Raw genomic sequence first — 19,434 nt, 5'->3', positions numbered from 1 at the left:
TAAAACTTTTGACAGATGGACAGACTATTTGTGGTTGATCTCAGCCAGAAGTTTGTAAATCGAAGTTCTGGCTGAGATCAGAGTTAATCATGTGACTCTTACCAAATGTTTTGGACCATAACTTTGATTTGATTTGAAATGGTTTATTTCAAGCAGTCAAGCAAGAATAATACAAAATAACAATACAATCATCAGTTATACATTTGTACAAAAACATATCAAACTTAGGATAATTACACATGAAATTTAATATTGATGGAAATGGATTGGAAGGAAGCAAAATTATATAATCCCACCCGTTATACCATAACCATTTTATTACAGGATTTATCATTTTCCGGTTCAGAACTTTTATCGGACCGAATTAAGAATCCTTAGGTATCAATAAAGCACATGACAAAAGATGAATTACTTATTTATTATTTAAAAATAGACATAACTATTTTAGAAATCAACATAGCAAATGTGGTTCAGTTATCTAAAATATATGCATATCATATTCATTAGAAAAACCAGATGCATGATTAAAAAATAATACAATATCAGAAAAATAGACATAAAACTGTTTCAAAAATCTTCAAAGCAAAAATTGATCGAACATCATAAGTTAAAAATACGTGCAAATTAAGTTTCATTAGAAAAAATCATGAATTAACTTTTGGAGCAAGTGAAGTAATGTAATTAGAAATCATTCATTTAAACTTTCTTCAATAATTGATTAAGCATTTTATTTTTTTATTTTCTTATTATAAGGTAGTACTGTGAAGTGAAATAAAATAAAACAAGACTATAAATAGGGTCCATATTCTGTCGAATGACCAAGGTTGGTTTTCCGTCTTCTGCTGTTAATCCGTTCTTCTGGGTTTAAACAGTTAATAGTTCTCTTCCATGTTATGTCTGCAGACATTAGATTAAGGTCCATATCCTTCTTCAGCTGTTATCAGCGGCGCTGAAAGTTGAGGTCAAGTTGTCTGCAGGTCAGAACTCTCTGCTAAAAATCAGGGTCACTTCAGACTTTTGGAGAAAGTGATGAATCTAGGCGTCATATTTCTTGAAATTATTTGGTTCTTTGATTTATTATTGCATGTTGGTTCAGATGACCGTGATCAAACACTTCTCAAAATCCTTCATGGTGTAAAATTAAAAGCATTAATTTTTTTTTTCGAAATAAAAAGTCCGTCTTATAAACCTGTGCACCTTGGGTATAAATTCTGGCTGTGTTTTCTGACCTAAAGTTGTTTTACTGTGCTACAAAACCTTTCTAAATGTTTTAGTCCGACTTTGTTAAATTGCAAAGCTGCACCACTTGATGGATTGTTGGAGCATCATGGGTTTTCAGACTGTTTCTGAATGAGTTGAATAAAAGTTCGACATATCTGTTTTGCTTGATTTTGCTTGGAGCCAGAGAAATATGTTACTCCTTAAAATTAAAAGCATTTTAGTTTTTCTTCAACCAGAGAGCCACAATGGAGGGATCAAAGAGCCAAATGTGGCTCCAGAGCTTCAGGTTGTAGACCCCTCATCTAGGTCCTCCTGATTTTAATAAATAATTTTAGAGGAAATAATATAAAACACAAAGAAGAAATACAAATTTATCTATGATGCCGCTGATAATGTGATGACTTCTGTGTCTCATAAATGGATAGATGAGTGTGGCCTGGTGTGTAGCGTGCAAATGAAATCCAGAAAAATGAATTGTAAAGATCCTACTGGACCAGTACAAGCTGAAAGTCTGTGCAGGAAAGTGAAAGGAGATGCCAGGTAGGAACAGTCTGTAGGGAGACAAAGAACTGGATTTTTGCAGTTTCAGGTTTTACAAACATTAAGTTTCTTCTGCACCCTAATGAAGATCCCTTAACACCATTATTTCAATAAAACTGAGCTTTTATTTTCCATAACTGTGGATGTGATTTCACACCACACACTTTTGATTTTTATACATGTTTGTTCATAATTTTTGCATTCTAATAGCGTCAAATCTAAACTGAAATCAAGCAGGTATTGTTGTTTTTTGTTGTATTTTGTTGTTCAAGCAAGTGGATGGAGCAAAAACATTGGGGAAAGAGACCTATACACAGCATTTGCTTAACTTTAGCAAAAGTGGGTTGAGAGTATTATCTTCTGTAAGCCAGTGCCAATGTCGTTTCACATTTTGGCTGTTTATCCAGAGTCCTATGATGATCATCAGAAAAAAATTAAATAAAACTTCAGCTGACACCCTGGCTTTTCAGATGACAGACAGCCTCAGGGTCACTCTATTACAAACAAACAAATCAACTGCTCCAGCAAACGGCGTCCTGCTAGATATCTCCTTCTGCCAGTCAACCCCTAAGCTCCAACTCATGCTTTCCTATTTTGTGTGTGACAGCAAGGAATCAATGCATAATCATATTCACACCGTCTTTGGCTGCAGGCACCCGGGGCACATATTCACAGATCTATTTTTGTCTTTCTTCGGACTCCACAGGGCCTTAATTGACAATCTGCATTAGAGGTGACTCGTTTTGAATCAATAGGTGTGTTTAGCTACGTTCAGACCAATCTCAGAAACACGTTCAAGTGGCCTATTCCAGTGAAAAGTCTATGTAAATGCGGGTTTCAAGATTCCGTGTTCAAAACTCCTGCATTCCCCCAAAGCTTCTCCAATAGCTATGCAAGTTTCTACAACCGTTTTTGGGCTATGCAACAAAATGCACTAAGATTTAGGGGTGTGTATTGGCAAGAGTTTGGCGATACGATAAGTATCCCGATACGTGCCCCACGATACAATATGTATCCCAATATACCCTTGTGCTATCCTAGGCACTTTAACATTGGGAGTGGGGTCATCTAGACCCACTAGACAGTGCTCTGAACCTGTTTTCTTCAATGATTTGTGATCTTCACTGGTGTCCATGGATTACATGAAATCTTTCCACCTTTATCCACCTTTGTCATGGTAGGGAGAACACCTCAATGGAAGGGGGGGGTCATCTAAGATAGCACAAGGGTTAACAAAATATGACTTAGAAAAAACTCTACCTGAATTTTAATACGTTTTCCATTGTAATACAATTGTCAAATTCAGTGTATTTGATGATCACAATGTTAAGCACTGCAACTGTATCTCATATATATGTTGCTTTTACCCAGTCAAATTCATAGTGCTTTTATTTTGGTAACTTACAATATAGAAAGGGAACAGTCAAAATTGTCTGATTTCCACCAAAAAATATATTTCAGTGCAAGAAAATGTTTTTTTAATGAATGTGCCTTAACCAACAAGGTTCTAAAAGTATGATTGAGGAAATAAAGTGCAGTTTATTTTCAACATTGCTTAATGTAGCTATTTCAATACTTTAAAACAGTTCAGGAGCCTGAATGGTACTTCAAAAACAAAGGGGGAAAAACAAAACAAAACAAAAAAACACTAATTCTTTCCAGAAACAATAAAATGTGATGATGAGGCAGCATGACAGGGTAAAGAAGGAAAGCACATTAATGTGTCAAAGTTGCTTTGCTTACATCATATTCTGCTCTTTTAGACACGCGGAAGTAAACTAGTAACGGTCATCGCCACGACGTTGGCCTTTTTTCAGAGCGTTGTACACATCTCTCTGAACCATCGGAACGCTAAACTAGAATCTATTGCTTGGAGGTTCTGCAGACCTTAGCCCCACTTTAACGATAACATTTTGGTTTGGTTCCCAAGTAAAAACTAAATAGTTTATGTCTCATGACAATGAAAAAAGCTGCTTCTAGCTGTTGTTTTGTGTGGTGTAGAGCTGCTCAAAGAGGCTATGTGTGCTCTGGTGCCAACTAGCTGTCGGGGGTTGAAATGGAAAACAAGAGTCAAAAACTGAAGGACGCTCAGGAATAATTAAATAAATATCATCCTGAAAGCATTTTGAATCGATGCAAGTTTTGCCAAATGAACTATCAAGATGTATTGCCGAATTGATTTTTTCTAACACCCCTACTGCCATTGACCAAACGTTGAAAGTTGATCAACCAGGGACTGGGATTTGGTAAGTGACGTATCAATGGTGTAACTTTGAAACCACGCAAGTGCCAACCATGTGAAAAGTAACCATGGAGAAGTAATTATTACTTGTGGTTTGTGTTTGGCAGGAATTATATGACACCAAGTCTTTCTTGGACTAGGTCTGTGGAAGAAAAAGTCTGGAGCAAGATTTGCAACGCTTCCACATTTTGCAGATATGCACTGGTAAAGAGTAGAAGAAGAAGCCCCTTCAGTGTAAACACCATGGGGCTAATGCACATTTAGCACGTTTAGGAACACACTTAACACGCATTCTTGAACAGGCGTGTGTAGCTTAAAGTCCCACTCAGATCATCTTTTGATCTATTTTAAAAGTGTTCCCAGTGGTCTTTTAATTATGGTGATGCTGTTTTTAGCCAAAATGTAAAAAAAAATTTTTTAGGACATAGTGGCAGGAGTTCATTACAAATTCACGTTTTACTTGTGGGGGAGACTGTTGGCGCAAAGTGAGCTTATTTTCATTTCCCATCATCCCTTTGTTTGCACTCTCTCCCACTAACGTACAGCCCCTCACAACCCCATCGGAAAATTAGCAATGCAACCAAATCATATTTTTCTTCATATATATCCGTCATCATTAAAAAGAAAAAAATCTTCAAGAGCTTGTTAAAAAAATCAAAAACACAATTTTCATTGGAGTGCTCAGTGGGTCTTTAACAGAAGCCTTTCTTCTGTCCACCTGTCCACTGTTGCTACATTATATTTCCATTAGCTGTCAATGTGTCAAACTAGTGCATGATTAGTGCTACTTTTTGTCATCAAGTGTCAGACTTAGTTCTGATTGCCAAGGAAAAAGCTTTCTTCACCACTATTTATTTTTAATGCATACCGATATATTATTGCTGCTCACTGCACTACCATCGGAAAGCGGCGGCGGGGGATGGGGGGCATGGTGCACAGCGTCCTGCAATCACACGCTAGGGGCACAGGAGCACACGATCTACAGGACTACAGAATATGATAACCTTCAGTAACAGCAAGATCCAGTAATATGGCTACACTCCAGTCTTTACATTGTAAACAGCATTAATTATTCATGTGCAGGCATCACTGTGTGCAGCAAAGCCATATCAGCACCGAGCAGCGATAAGCGTTTGTTTATGCATGCTGCAGTTGTACTTGATCTAAGGAACCTTTGCCAATTGTCAGCTTGCATCTCGCATCAACTTAAAGCTAACTACCAGCATCTGGGATAAGAGAAACAAAGCCCATTTACAAGCTTCAAACTGGAACATCTTTATTGTATGGATTGAAAAAAAACTGTTCCAGCAATTTGTACAGATCACAGCCATTAAGTATTCTTCCCTATTTCCATCCCTTTTAGAGCTCACCACTAAAACATGTGAAGACAGCAGCTCGCCCGGCTTAGTCACTTAAAATGCACCGACTACACTATGGCAAGACTTCAGCATCTTTATGCAAATACATTTCCTTTGTAGTCTGGATTTCCTTCTTTCAATAACCTTCTTTTCTTGCTTTTTATTTCATTGAGGGAGCACATAGGATGATGTTTAACTAAAGTACCAAAATCAAGGTCAAGGCTTTAAAACAGCACAGTCTCTCTCATTTAGGAGTCATGCAATAACACACACGTCCTTTATTGTCAAAGTTTTTGCTATCAATAAATAAATAAACTCTTTTTGAGTCTCCAGAAAACCCCAGTTTGTCAGTTGCTGTCATGACCAAATGTATTTATGGAAGTTATTTTTCTCCTGTTTTTCGTAGTATTGTTTAATTAATTCTCAAGTGACGATTCAGTTTGCTCATCATGCAGTTTAGAAAAGCGTTTTGCAATTAAGAATTCAATATCAAATCAAATCAGTCTTTATTTCTGTAGAAATTGTCATATAGAACATAATACAAAATGCTCTAAACCAGACACAAACATAATATAAAAGCGAACACAACGATAAAACAATAAAAATGCAGCACCCACCCCCTCCCCCGACCAACACAGAACCCCTAATCCCATTTAAGAATTAATGAATAAATACAATATAAATAAATAACATTAAAAATAGTAAAATTAGCTCAAATCCAGGTTTAAAGGATGGGTCTTGAGCCGTTTCTTAAAAGCATCAATGCTCTCTGTAGTTATCAGGTCCTCCGTCAGACCATTTCATAAACAAGGGCTATAGTGCTGAAAAGATGCCTCTAGTAATTTTATCATGGCAACACCAAACCACTCATCAATCATCATGATACAGCAAGTTACACATAATTTTTTTTACTTTAGATATACCAAGTTAAGTAATGCTGCTTTGTTGTCCTGAGAAGCTGTGTAAAATCATCAGAAGTTCACAACCATCACAAAGCCCTCTCCTCTGCCGCTAACACAAAGATTCACTGCTGCTAGCATGAATGTGTCTGTTAGCAGCCGGACACACGGAGAAAGCACTGACGTCATGGAAATGCTAAGTGGAATTGAATTATGCGACAATGTCGCAGGGTGGATGTTAAAATGAAAATGCAATCCCCTCTTTGCATTTTCATTTTAATTATGACACAGAATAAGCGGTTTTTAAGTATAAAATGCAAAAGCATTTTAAAGTATTGATTTTTCATTTTAATTTTGAGTCGTTTGATGCAGTTACATTTTGAAAATAAAAAAGCATTTAATTGTCAAATTAGACATTTCTAAATGAATTTTGCTACACATTTACCAGAGAACCTTTTGAAAATGAAATGTCAAATACCATTTTCTTTATCATTTTAATTAAGTGACAGAATAAGCAGTGTTGAAGAAGAAAATGAAAAAGCATTTTGGCAAATTGCTTTTTCATCTTAATTTTGAGTCAAGAAATGCAGCTTCATTTTGAAAATGAAAATGCATTTCTGATTTTGACTTTTATTTTTAATTATGCTACAAAATCGCTTCCATACTGCCTAACCTGCATAGGTAATGCATTCCACAAGCTGGGGTCAGCATCGGCAAATGCTCAATCCCCTCAGAGTTTCCGCCGTGTCCTTAGCACATCCAGGAGTAGCTGGTCAGCTGATCTAATAATAATAATAATAATTGATACTTTATTTATCTCACAATGGGAAATTCTTCTCCGCATTTGACCCATCCCCTGGGGGAGCGGTGAGCTGCAGCTGAACTGCGCTCGGGAGGTGGTAGCGTTAAGGGTCTTGCCCAAGGGAGGTCTTACTGGGACGACGCGGGGAGCTCCAGCCGGCAATGCTTGTTAGGAAGGGGATGAGGCTTTAGTGGTCCTTCACGGGACCCAAGTTCGGGTTGCTGCATGCAGCGGTCCTTCTGTGTTCCACCAGGATCTCCGTGGTCTTTCCCCGAAGACCGGGGAAATCAATGATGAGCCTAAGGCTGGGGGAGTCTGTCCCGCTGTGATCGCTAGGGAAGGAGCCGAAAAATCCACAGCTAGATTTCTGAAGCACTTTGAGAGACACAACACTGGTGGATTTTGAGTCTCATTAGAACTCATTCTGGGCCTTCAAACAATCACTTTTTCATCTTCTGATCTTTGTTTTGAAGTTGAAAATGAAGAAGGTCGTAGGCAGATGGAAGGGTCCCAAGGAGCTGTGTCCTGGAGCGAGCGCTAAGCGAGCTTTGTCACTTAGACTGGGTGAAGGAGAATGAACTTGGACAGGAGAGCGTCCTCATCTCCAGTTCAGCTTTTGAACGCTGGATGTTTTCTTTTAAGGTCGATAATGATTCCAGCAACTTTACCCAGAAATTGTGGGTCCAGATTATTGGTTGCATTTGGTTTTTGTCTTAAATTCTTTCCTGGACCGCTACAGTTCCTCCGTCTGCCATGATAACCTCCCACAATATAAGAAATTCCAATTTAGGCTTAAAATTGAAAAATCAAAAAAAAAAAAAAAAAATCAATTGCATTTTATTGTCATAACATCGAAGAGAACTATTAACTGTTTTGAACCCAGAAGTACGGCTGTTATCAGTAAAAGAAGAAATACCAACCTTGGACAATCGACAGTTATGGACCCTTTTTACTTTTCCCCTACAGCAGGGGTCGGGAACCTATGGCTCGCGAGCCATATATGGCTCTTTTGATGGTCACATGTGGCTCGCAGACAAATCCTTAATTATACTTTTTTTTTTTCATTAGACCAGTCCTTCTCGGGCGCGATGCAATGCCAGAGGCGCGCAGTAGTAGCGGTGCTTGGAGAAAAAACTATCAGTTTACTGTTATCTATTATTTCACAGAGTTTGTACCACCCGGAAACCTTTGAATTGCCTCCCTGAGGAAGAGCACGCAGTTTTGGGGACGGGATGTGTGAGGAAGAAAGCAGAGGGGGTGGGGGGTGGGACCGGCAGCAGGTGAATCGCGCAGAGATGGTAAAAACGTAAACCTGCTGCCCGTCACTCCTGCAGCGTGGGTGTGTGTGTTTGGTTCCATGTCTGTCTCACATCTAAAGAACATTCAGACCTACAATCACGTTTAAAGTCTCAACGCCTGCATGAAGCAGAAACTCACCACGGATCAACCAGACTAGACCATCAGCAAAACCACCACGAGAAATACTCATCATTTATTAGCAACAGTATAACAATGTTATTAAAAAGAATCCACCGACTTATTGGACTTTAAAAATGTTGAAATTACATCAAATGCACACATTCATTTGTATACTTAGTTTTAAACATATTGTCGCGGACTGAGTTTAACTTGGCTGTTGGGCCGCGTTAAAAGTTCTGGAGTTCTTTTTTTTTTTTTTTTTTTTTTTTCTTTTCTTTCTCCCACTTATTCTACACCTCTCATGTCTCTTCACAGTGCCAGACTAGAGTCAAGCTCAACAGGGTCTTCTTTCCCCGCTGATTCTGCCAAGCCCGTTCCCTTGGCTGTGGTTTCGCTAGATAGGAGGTAGGGACAGTGGGAATCTCGTTCATCCATTCATGCGCGTCACTAATTAGATGACGAGGCATTTGGCTACCTTAAGCACCCTACCCGCCAATTTTAACCGCACCTTAGACATTTAGGGCCCCTTGGTGGGGAGGGTGAGGGGACGTCACTGTGAGTAATCAGGAGACGTCCCCTTAGTGCCCTACCCGCCAATTTTAACCGCACCCCCCTTAGTACACACACCCCTCCCCCCTCAATATATACATCCCAACATAAACACACACACATGCACACACACACTCTCTCAAACACACATACACGCACACACATTTTGCAAGGAAGGTGGGACCTAGGACCATCTGTCCCCTGCCTCTTCCCTGGTGGGGGGTACGGGCCCCTTTGCAACGGCGGCTGTGTCCCCGGGGTGCCGGCTTCCTGGGCCCGGCGGTGCTCTCTCCGCGCGGTGGGGGGGTTCACATTACATCTGAGCCGGGGGTGTTCGTGTCCCTGGGGGGTGGGTTCTGGTCCTTGCTCCTGAGCGCTGGGCCCCGCCAAATTTCCAACTGTGGCCGAGCCTGGTCGGGCCATATTTACAACACCCCTTGTGGGCCCTCTTTTTTCCCCGGGGTTCCCCCCTTCTGGGCGGGGGCGGCGGGCCCCTGCCTCGCTCCTCCCTGGACCAACCGTGGGCCGGGCGGATGGCTGCCTGGAGTGCGGAGTGGCTCTCCCTTGGGGGGTCCTGGCTCGTACCTGGGGTTGGGGCGGGGGGATGCCCGGAACTCCTGGGTGGTGGTGGGGTGCTCGTCTGGGGCTGTGGGCGTCCTTCTCCGGTGGGGCCCTGCGTTGGGTTCTCCCGGCGCGGCGGGGGGGCTGCTCTCCTGGTTGGGCTGGGGCGGCGCCCTCTTTCCCTCCGTGCCTCCCTGCTCTCTGGCTCTGGGGGCCTTGCGGCGGCCCTGCTGGCCCTGGCCTGGGTGGCGGGCTTGGTCGCCCGGGCGGCGGTTGTTCCCTGCCGGTTCCCGTGTGGCGTTGGGGGGATTCCGGCTGCCGCTGCTGGTGCGGTGGGGGTCTTGGGGTGGGGATGGCTGGGCACTCTCCCTCCTTCTTTTCACGTTCCACCATCCATTTTAGAAGAACACTCACCTGAGCACAGGTGTTAGCTCAACAGACTGAATGGCGTTGGGGGGATTCCGGCTGCCGCTGCTGGTGCGGTGGGGGTCTTGGGGTGGGGATGGCTGGGCACTCTCCCTCCTTCTTTTCACGTTCCACCATCCATTTTAGAAGAACACTCACCTGAGCACAGGTGTTAGCTCAACAGACTGAATGACTGAAATATTTCACACTAGTTGGTTTTAAGGCATAAGTATGCGTGTGAACACTATTTGTTTTGTGTACATGTCGACAGGTGGACATTTTTGCAACTAACAGGTGTGTTTATAACATTTGAGTGTGTGTGTGGACAGGCTCCGCCCTTTTTTTTGTTTTTTTTTACATTTGAACCTTACCATAATGATAAACAACCAGTAAACCTGTCTGCTTTATGCTGCTTCATGGTCTTACCCCCCTTCCCCTCCTATTATCACCCCCTACCCCCCCTCTCTCTAACGTCCCTCTCTCTTCTTCCCCTCTTTCCTTTTCCGTCCGGTCCAACACCAAAGATTTTCAGACATTTTTGAAATTAATAAAGTTTGGCCTCAATTACAAAAGGGGTTTATTCAGACATACCTTTGGTTTTTCTGAAGATTAATAACCCCTCTTGTTAAAGTAAAATATGTCCAACCCAAGAGGCCCTCAGCTCTCATCTGTCTGCCTAGCTGTTGGACAGGACAAGTTAGAGAAAAAAAAAAAAAAAAAAAAAAAAAAAAGTTCTGGAGTTCATGGAACGCATCGTTCAAGCAGAGATCTGATTGGCCCTCAGTTCTGTCGCTCAGCCTGTTGTTAGGGAGTTTGGACCAATGGGGTTCAGCCATGGGCCGAATAAGGAAATGGGAGGGCTGGAGCAGGACGGGGGAATATAAAGTTGGGAGAAGCTCTCTCGTCCCGGCGGGAGAGTTTCAGGAGTTGCTGAATTGATTGTACGGCGTTTGTTACGGTCTACAGTAACCAGAATAAAGAACCCTAAAAGAGGTTAAGTCTCCGTGCCTTAGTGTGGGAAAGGGACACTACATTATTGTATGGCTCTTTCGAAATTACATTTAAAAATATGTGGCGTTTATGGCTCTCCTGGCCAAAAAGGTTCCCGACCCCTGCCCTACAGCATTTCTTTATTATATATATAAAAAAAAATATTAAAAAAAGTAAAACAAATGATTATTCACGTATTGAAAATTGTTAAATTGATTGACTTTTAATGATATTACTTCACTTTCTCCAAAAATTGATAAATTGATTCAAAAATCTTTCCTAATGTAGCATAATTTTGCACATGTTTTTAACTTTTGATACTTGATGAAATTTTTGCTATCAAAATTCCTGAAACAGTGTTGTCTGCTTTACTGATATAGTATTATGTTTTATTCATATGAGTGGCTTTTATAAGTAACATAATCTGCATATAGTTCAGATGACTGATCTGCATTTGCCATGTTGATTTCTAAAATAGTTATTTTTGACGTAATACTTAAGTAATTGTGGAAGTTGGATCAGCATCAGGCAGTAATTGTGCTTTATCGATATCTTATGATTTTTAATTCTGTCTGAATTAAACTGGGAACCGGATATTGATAAATCATGTAATAAAATGGTTACAGTATAATCGGGGTGGGATTATATAAATTCGCTTCCTCCCACTCCCTTTCAAGCAATATTTATTAATATGTCTAATTATCCTAAGTTTGATTAGTTACCGTATGAATGTATAACTGATGTTTATATTGCTGTTGTGTATTATTTCTACTTAATTGCTTGAAATAAACCATTTCAAATCAAATCAAAATTATTATTTTTTTTTAGTACCATAATTCAAATGATAAGGCATTTGCAATTTTTATACAGTGTTAAATTTGGCTATGCGTTTTGAATTTTCTTTTTTTATTCCACCGTTCCTCTAAAAAGCTCTGTTTTTTCATCAGAAAATTAGGATCACAAATAGGATCCAGCGAATGCATCGCTGCTTAAAATAAGGCTCTGGATTTATTTCAGTGTTAGGAAAAACTATTAGAGGATATTTAAACAAATCACTCCAGAGAGTTTTGCTCAGGTTTTCACTGGATGATCACTACGATTTTGCATATTTGAATGTTAACTTGAGTTAGCTGCTTGACATAGCCAGTGAAGAGGACAACAATTATTTTACAATAAGAAGAAGAAAGGAGATCTTGTCAGTAATAGTATTCATCACAATATACTGATTGTCCTTTAGACAGTAGAGGTCAAGCAACTTAATAACAGTGTTGCAGTGAGGACAAATACCAGCTGTTCATGTTTTGGTCGCAGTTCTTTCTATGTGTGTGCTCATATGCAATGAAAATTTGAAATGTGATTAATACAACATGGCAATTGAGATAGTTTAGTTTATTTTTTTTTTCATTTTCTGAACCAAACTGTTGAAATGAAATAACGTAATTAAGCATTTAATCAGTTTGTGCCATCCTCTCCTGTAGAAGGAGAAGGCCTTTTTTTTTTTTGCTAAATTACAGGCTGATTATCAAAAGGTCTGTATTGAGTGTCGACATCTAGCTGCCCCTGGAAGTCCGCAATTTTCATCACTAAAATAATATGGCCGAGCTGTGTTTCTAGGTCAGGGTGGTTTTGGTACCTCATTTGCAAAACTATTGCGGCTGTTTTTAAATAGACAAATAGCGTATACTTATACAACTTAAAAGGAGACTTTTTTTTTTTTTTAAGTTAAACACCCAACTAATTATGTGTAACCGGATCCCTTCTGTGTTGTGTTTTAGGGAGTCAAAAGATGTCGGGACACAGCAGCACCCTTGGAGACCACCTCAGTTTATTGTGGATCTGACAATTTTCCAAAAAGAAGATAGACCACCGTGTTAGCATCCTGTCTTAGCTCCTACATAAGGGTGAGTACATATATTGTACATATGCAGCCAACAATAAAGCTCAATATGGCTAACAAAAAAGCTGCATACAGCTAATTGTAAAACCATATGCAGTTAACAGTTAAGTCGTATGCAGCTAAACAAAAAGGCATATGCAGCTGAGAGTAAAGTTGTATGCAGCTAACAATGAAGTCGTATGCAGCTAACAATGAAGTCATATGCAGCTAACAGTAATGAGGTACGTAGCTAACAACGAAGTTGCATGCAGCTAAGACTAAAGTTGTATGCAGATAACAATAAAGTCGCATGCAGCTAATAAAAATAATCACAGATTGGATTTTTTTCTGCGCCTTTCCTCATGCTTAAAGAACTTACAATGTATTTTCTTTTGAGTGGCAATAGGTCCAGTGGGTGAGCAGGTTGGCCAATGATCGAAGGATCGGCGCCTCAATCCCCACTCCCACTCCCGGCAGTGGTTGATCTGCTCAGCCACTGCTGCCCAATAAAGTCATTAGCAGCTATCAATCAACAGCTAACAGTAAAGTTGTGTGCAGCTAACAAAGCCGTGGTATGCAGTTAAAAGCGATATGTGGTTAGCAGTGGTGCACCAGGATTGTGCAGTACTCATTTAGTTAATGTTGTGGTCTTTGTGTGTGTTCGAGATAGGATTGCCTAAAAGGTAAACATAGCTAAGAAAGTAAAGTACGCGACTTTTGTGCATCCACAACAAGTACAGGAAATTAACAGAGGAGCAAAGGGAGAGGCTTTTGAGTTTTTGTCACTAACAGAGGTTCCACAAACAGAAGAATAGCCTTTGTTTTCTGCCTGTTTTTAGTGCATTATTTCATTCTGCCCTTGAACAGTGTAAGCTACCGAAAAAGGCAAGTGAGAAAAAAGTGAAGTATTACAAAAGGGGTGGGGCTACTCCCAAAATAGACTGAGCACAACGAACGAGCTTCACAGAGACGCAGATATGATCAAGCTCCAAGAATTCCCTTTTATAAATATGAGAGTCTTATAAACACAATATAGGCTATTTAAATGATTAACTATGTTTATGTTGGTAAAATATTACATTTCATTTAAAACATTTTTGTACCATCAGGTGAAATTTATTCTACCATTGGGACAATACAATTGTGGCACGATACATTTAACAGCCTTATGTTTCCACTCCTCTCATTCAACCTGGAGTGCTTTGTTAAAACAGTCAGGATGGGACAAAACTTTATGTAAATGTATATTTAGATGTGCTTCATGTGCAGTTCTATATCCAGTCACCAATTCCAATTTCACAACACACTCCACCCATCTACGCCTAGGACCTGGAGCTCATATCAGACAAAAAAAATCATTTACTGAATAAATAGACCCTGTCTCCTTCCATTTTCACCATCACCACAGGAGATAAGAGAAACTCATCTCTTGAGTTCCAGTACAGAAATAGATAATGTCAGATGATGAGAGTGACATAAAAGCAAGATCAGCGTTTTTCCAAATAAAGATTTAGGAAAAAACTATGATTAAACTCACTTTGGTAAACAGTCTGGGCTGTGAATCGTTTTGGGAAAAATTGCATTAACAAAAAAAGTTTTATAAAAGTTACTAAATGGCCCGTATCAGTAAATAAGGTGTGTCAGCATGAGACCCATTATTTATACAAAAAACTAAACATCATAATTAGAAATATTGATGATTGTGCAAAATAACATAGAGAAGATCACACTGAGCAAGTTTTAAACAAAATGTAATTCTCCCATAATGGGTGAACTCTATACCTTCATTCTTACCTTCCTCCCAACCCTGAGGGCTTCCAGTCATCTTCTCGTTTTTTCCATTCCTTTCCTCCCGCAAGTCCCCCGCTGCCACTATACTCCAGGTGAACTCATGGGGGTCATCTGGTTGGTGGTCACAAGTTCTGCTGTGGCCATGACATCGATGATCCACTACAACAAGAGACAGTTACAGAGTCAGAACTGTACAGCACAAATATTTACAAGACAGTATGGCATTGAGGGAGTCAACACGTAAACTTTAAAAACTGTTTCAATAGTTGATTTTATATCCCTTCATACTACATCTGCCAACAACAATTCTAATACTGATTGAAAAAAAGACACTGGGACATTGATGACAAAGATTAGCAACAAAAAACTCATCCATCCATCCATCCATCTTCATCCGCTTAATTGGGACCGGGTCGCGGGGGCAGTAGTCTGAGCAAAGATGCCCAGACTTCCCTGTCCCCTGACATTTCCTTCAGCTCCTCTGATGGGACCCTGACATCAGCCAAGATACATAGTCTCTCCAGCGTGTCCTGGGTCTTCCCTGAGGCCAATGCCGCATTGGCCAATGCCAATGCAGGTGCGGAAGTTTCTGCAGCCGTAACCAGTGCAGGGGCTCACCCAATTGCATTGCTCCAGGCTGGGGGTTGCCACAGAGGATGTCCACTGCTCATCAGGTTTGTGAGTAAACACCTTGCTCTTGTTTGTGTCAGAGAATTTGAAGAATTTATATCACCACTTTTGAGTGCATTGTGGCTTCTTTGGTCTGGCCAAAAAGGTTTGAAGTTGGTGCTTTAAGGCACACCACCATGTTTTTTGTATATGGTAAAGGCTGTAAACCAAACTTATGTTGAGTTCTGTTTTGTACAACACATTAGTTTTGAGTGCTTTTTTGTGACTAGTTTGGTGAGACTAGTTGATGGCGCATGCCTTGGGGGCGTGCGTCCTGAGTGTTTGTGATGCATTTTGTGTGGCACATCTTGAGTTTGTGTGGTGTGTCTTATGGGCGCACATTTTAGGTCTTGGCGCTCTTCTCCATTTTGTTTTGTAGTTCTCCTTTTGTTTTTATTTGTGTTTTGTGTTTCGGCCCACTCTGTAGTTTTCTTTGGTGTAATTTTGTTGAAGTGGAGCTGTAGGGGTTTTAACTGCTATTTTCTTTAGTACTTGTTTTCTCCTGTTTATGTTAGTCCGGGGAGGTTAGTGTTTGTCTTTGTTTTCCCTTTTCTTTTGGTTCAGGTAAGATTGTTTTCTGGGCTCAGATAGGTTGGGGGTTTTGTTTGTTATTTTGTCCTTGATTCACCCTGACGCCTTTTAGCTTCACCTTAAGTTATTGTTGTTTGTTATTTAATAATTTGTAAATAAATGTGTTATTTAGATGGAGACATTCGTTTGGTGTTTTTGTTCATTTAAATTTGGTGGCCGAAACTTTACTTTTATGTTATGGCCCTCTAGGTACCCCTACACCAAAAAAGTGGTGTAACAGCCACCACCATCACCCAGGAGCTCATTGTAAACAGAATATTAGCTTTCTAGTCAAAAAGGTTCATGTTCCTCTCCAACTGAATTTGATCTCCTAATCAATAGTCATTTTGCTGTCAACATTTGGGTTTCTGCAGCCAAAGCAAGAAACTGGCCAATCTGAAGCATGTTATTTCATAGTTCTTTGAGTAGTTACCATTGATTGTATATGAGAACTGGATAGAGTGACCCCTCCCATTTTGCATTCCAAACAGGGAGTCCCTGCTGGCTCCCAGAAGCCAAAATCCATAAACTTCTATTAAGAAATAAACAGCTATTACTCAATCATTCTTGCTCTGCTACCTTTATTTTTACATGTTCTTAAATGTTCTCGCTATTCACTTATTTGTGGTTCCAACATTGCGATGTTTGTTTGGTTGGTATTGTGAAAAATGGCAACTGAATTGGCTTAATTTGGTTGCAGAAGTAAATAATTTTCTATGGGTGACATCACAGTCACTCGGTCAGTTCTCATTTAAGTTAAAAAAGCACCAATTTTGTCCCTTAAAGTGGGAGGTCCTCTGGAGTTCCCCCACTAAGAGCCGTCCGGAGGAGTGAGGTGCTCCTGCATCCTGTCTCCAGATCAGAAGGAAGAAAACCAAGACTAAAATAACAGAAAACATGCACGATACAAACAAAAAGAAACAGTGAAATGTCATTTTATGCTCTTTCTCTCTCTGCACTTATCTGTTTCTGAATCCCTGGGGGTAAAATCCATGTAAGCTAAACCCTGTGGATCAGTAAAACAGTGTTTGAGATGACTTGATCCTTTTCACATTACTTCTCACACTGGGACGCAGAGGGACAAAGCATGTGGTTCTATGTGTTTTCATTGCAAATGTTTCGCAAAGCACTAACAATTATCAAGGACGCACACCACCCTGCACACAACCTGTTCAGCCTTCTGCCCTCGGGGAGGAGGTACAGGAGCGTCCGCTCCCGCACCACCAGGCTCAGAAACAGCTTCACACACCAGGCAATCAGGATGCTAAACACTCTCTCCCCCCTCCACCAACCCACCACCCATCTCCCCCCATGAACAGTGCTCAAATGAACCCCCGCTGCCTTGAGATATTGCCTAAAGTGCACTTGAACTTTTTTGGCTAATGTTGTAAATTGTCTTTCTTTTCTTTTTTCTCTTGAAGAGGCACGAGAGAGTAAGAAACGGAATTTCGATTCATTGTATGTGATGCAAATGTGAAGAATCAACATTAAAGTTGACTTTGACTTTTCAGTGATGTTGAGTAAAACACAAACCCAAGACCAGTGTTTTTTTTAAATCAGCCATATTCACTCTCACACTGTAAAATGTTGACCTGACTAAAGTTTTATTAAATAAGAAAGAGTTAATTGTTTCTTGCTTAAAATCAACTATTGTGAATTCCTTAATTGACATAACTTCCAAACTGAGGTTTTAACATATTAAATGCTGCTTGCTACTGACATCTATATCATGTGGTAGTAATGCTGGATGATGTCATTATGGTTACTTTGGGAAAATAGGCTGTAATAGTTCTGCATGGAATCATATTAGCAGCCTTAGCGCACTGTACAGTAGGCGTTTTCTTTTTTTCCAAATCTGTTCAGTAAAAGATAATCTGCAGCATCCGAGAGATGCTGCAGATTATCTGTTAACTGCGTTAACAGTAACTCTAGAACTTGTTTGTAACAAACTACACGTTAGTGAAGCTTTGGCGCAATTTCAATAAGGAAGATCTACCTCATCTCAGGGATGCTGGATGTTTAGACATCGCTCCTCACATCATCAGTTGGTCTCCACTCAGAGCCAATAGCTAAAGTGCTTCCCTTTTTACAGCCAATCACGATCAAATTCCTGCATTCAATTCAATCCAGTTTGTTCATCTGCATTCCAGACAGGTTTGTCTTAACCAACATCAGTTTCAGGGTTTTAGAGGTTTCTTCACTCATTCCAAGGTCATCACTAGAATGTCAACGACCCAGAGCCCAACTACCAAATACTTCTGATTGTTCATGCTTCACAGTTAAATGCTTCACAATTAAATCTTTCAATGCCACTTTTATTGAAACATTTTCGCAACTCCTGACACGTGTTCCAGAACGCGCTTTTAGCTTTTGTGTAAATGGGACAAGCAGGAAGGGGATTCTTCTTTTCCTTCTTTTGCTGTTTACCATCACGTCTGCCACCTGGGGGATTCTCTGAAATCAGTGCACTTTGTATCCCAATGGTTTACCTCAAAGATTTCCCTATAAATTAAGCCTTTAAATGCATTTTAAAACAAGAAATGGAGAGATCCATGTGTCTCTGCATTATAGCACACAAAAACATGTTTATAATTATGTTTTGAAAAATTTCATGGGTTGTTGAGGTGTAGCGGTCAGCCAAATGAGCAAGCCCCCACCAACCAAAGTAACTTTTTAACTAAATGCTAAACTGATAAAAATAGCCAATTACCACGTTTTTCTTTCTTTCTGCTAACATGACCTTTTGCCTTTTTAGTTTTACTTATGTAAAAGGAATATGAGAAAAATACATGAATCCTTATAAAGCTTCACCATTTTATCATGTACCTAAGTTATGTTCAATCCTGTCACAGCCTATCAATCTCCCCTTTTTAAAAATAAGGTGCATTTACATAGACCTTTCACTGGAAGTGGCTGCTTGAATGCTGTTGCTGAGTGAAGTGTGAACTGCCAATATTGTTTGCAACACGTAAAAAAAAGACTGATGTCGCTATAAAAACCATTACTGTGACTACACCAATTCCGAACATTTTTAGTAACCAGTAAAAAAAAGTCTGATACCATTACGCTGAATTATTGTATTTATTATAACACCAAACCTTATTTGGAACTCCTAAAAAAATTGATTGACATGTTGACCATTTGATCTTTAGCTCCAGTGTTTTCATTCTTTTGACTACCAAACCCTTCAATCGTTTACACAATAAACCTAATTCCCGTGGATTTTGAAGCAGAAAAAATAAGCTTCATGCTGATATGCAACACTTTACAGCAGTGAAGTGCTTATGCAACCAGTGTAAATCAGCTGATTGTGACGCCCAGAAAAGCGACTTGCAACACTTTACATAAAGCCGCTTTTTCCGTGTCAGAATCAGCTAATTCACCGTGATCAAGTTAACAGTAGAGACCACCGGGGGACAGTCTACCAGCTGTCCCCAACTTACCCCCTTCCTCATATAACCTCATATTAGGGTGAGGGGGTGGGGGGTTTAGCCTGCGATATGGAGTGGGTCCCCCCTCTTTCGGTTTTATTTGCACCTTAG

General features: G+C 40.1%; 1 protein-coding gene across 2 annotated transcripts in view; it reads right to left on the bottom strand.

Annotated features, from left to right (window-relative positions):
• The window catches only part of alk (ALK receptor tyrosine kinase), a 650,197-nt gene that overhangs the window by 371,742 nt on the left and 259,021 nt on the right, over positions 1-19,434 (bottom strand). Inside the window, exon 3 of one of the 2 annotated variants that reach the window (XM_023951461.1) lies at positions 14,645-14,812. In XM_023951461.1, coding sequence (XP_023807229.1) covers positions 14,645-14,812 — 168 coding nt within the window. The remainder of the gene's footprint in view (positions 1-14,644; positions 14,813-19,434) is intronic. The other variant, XM_023951462.1, reaches the window with a different exon arrangement.

This window comes from Oryzias latipes, chromosome 22, assembly GCF_002234675.1.
Source record: "Oryzias latipes chromosome 22, ASM223467v1".
Lineage (NCBI taxonomy): Eukaryota > Metazoa > Chordata > Actinopteri > Beloniformes > Adrianichthyidae > Oryzias > Oryzias latipes.
This window is presented reverse-complemented; position numbering and strand designations above follow the sequence as displayed.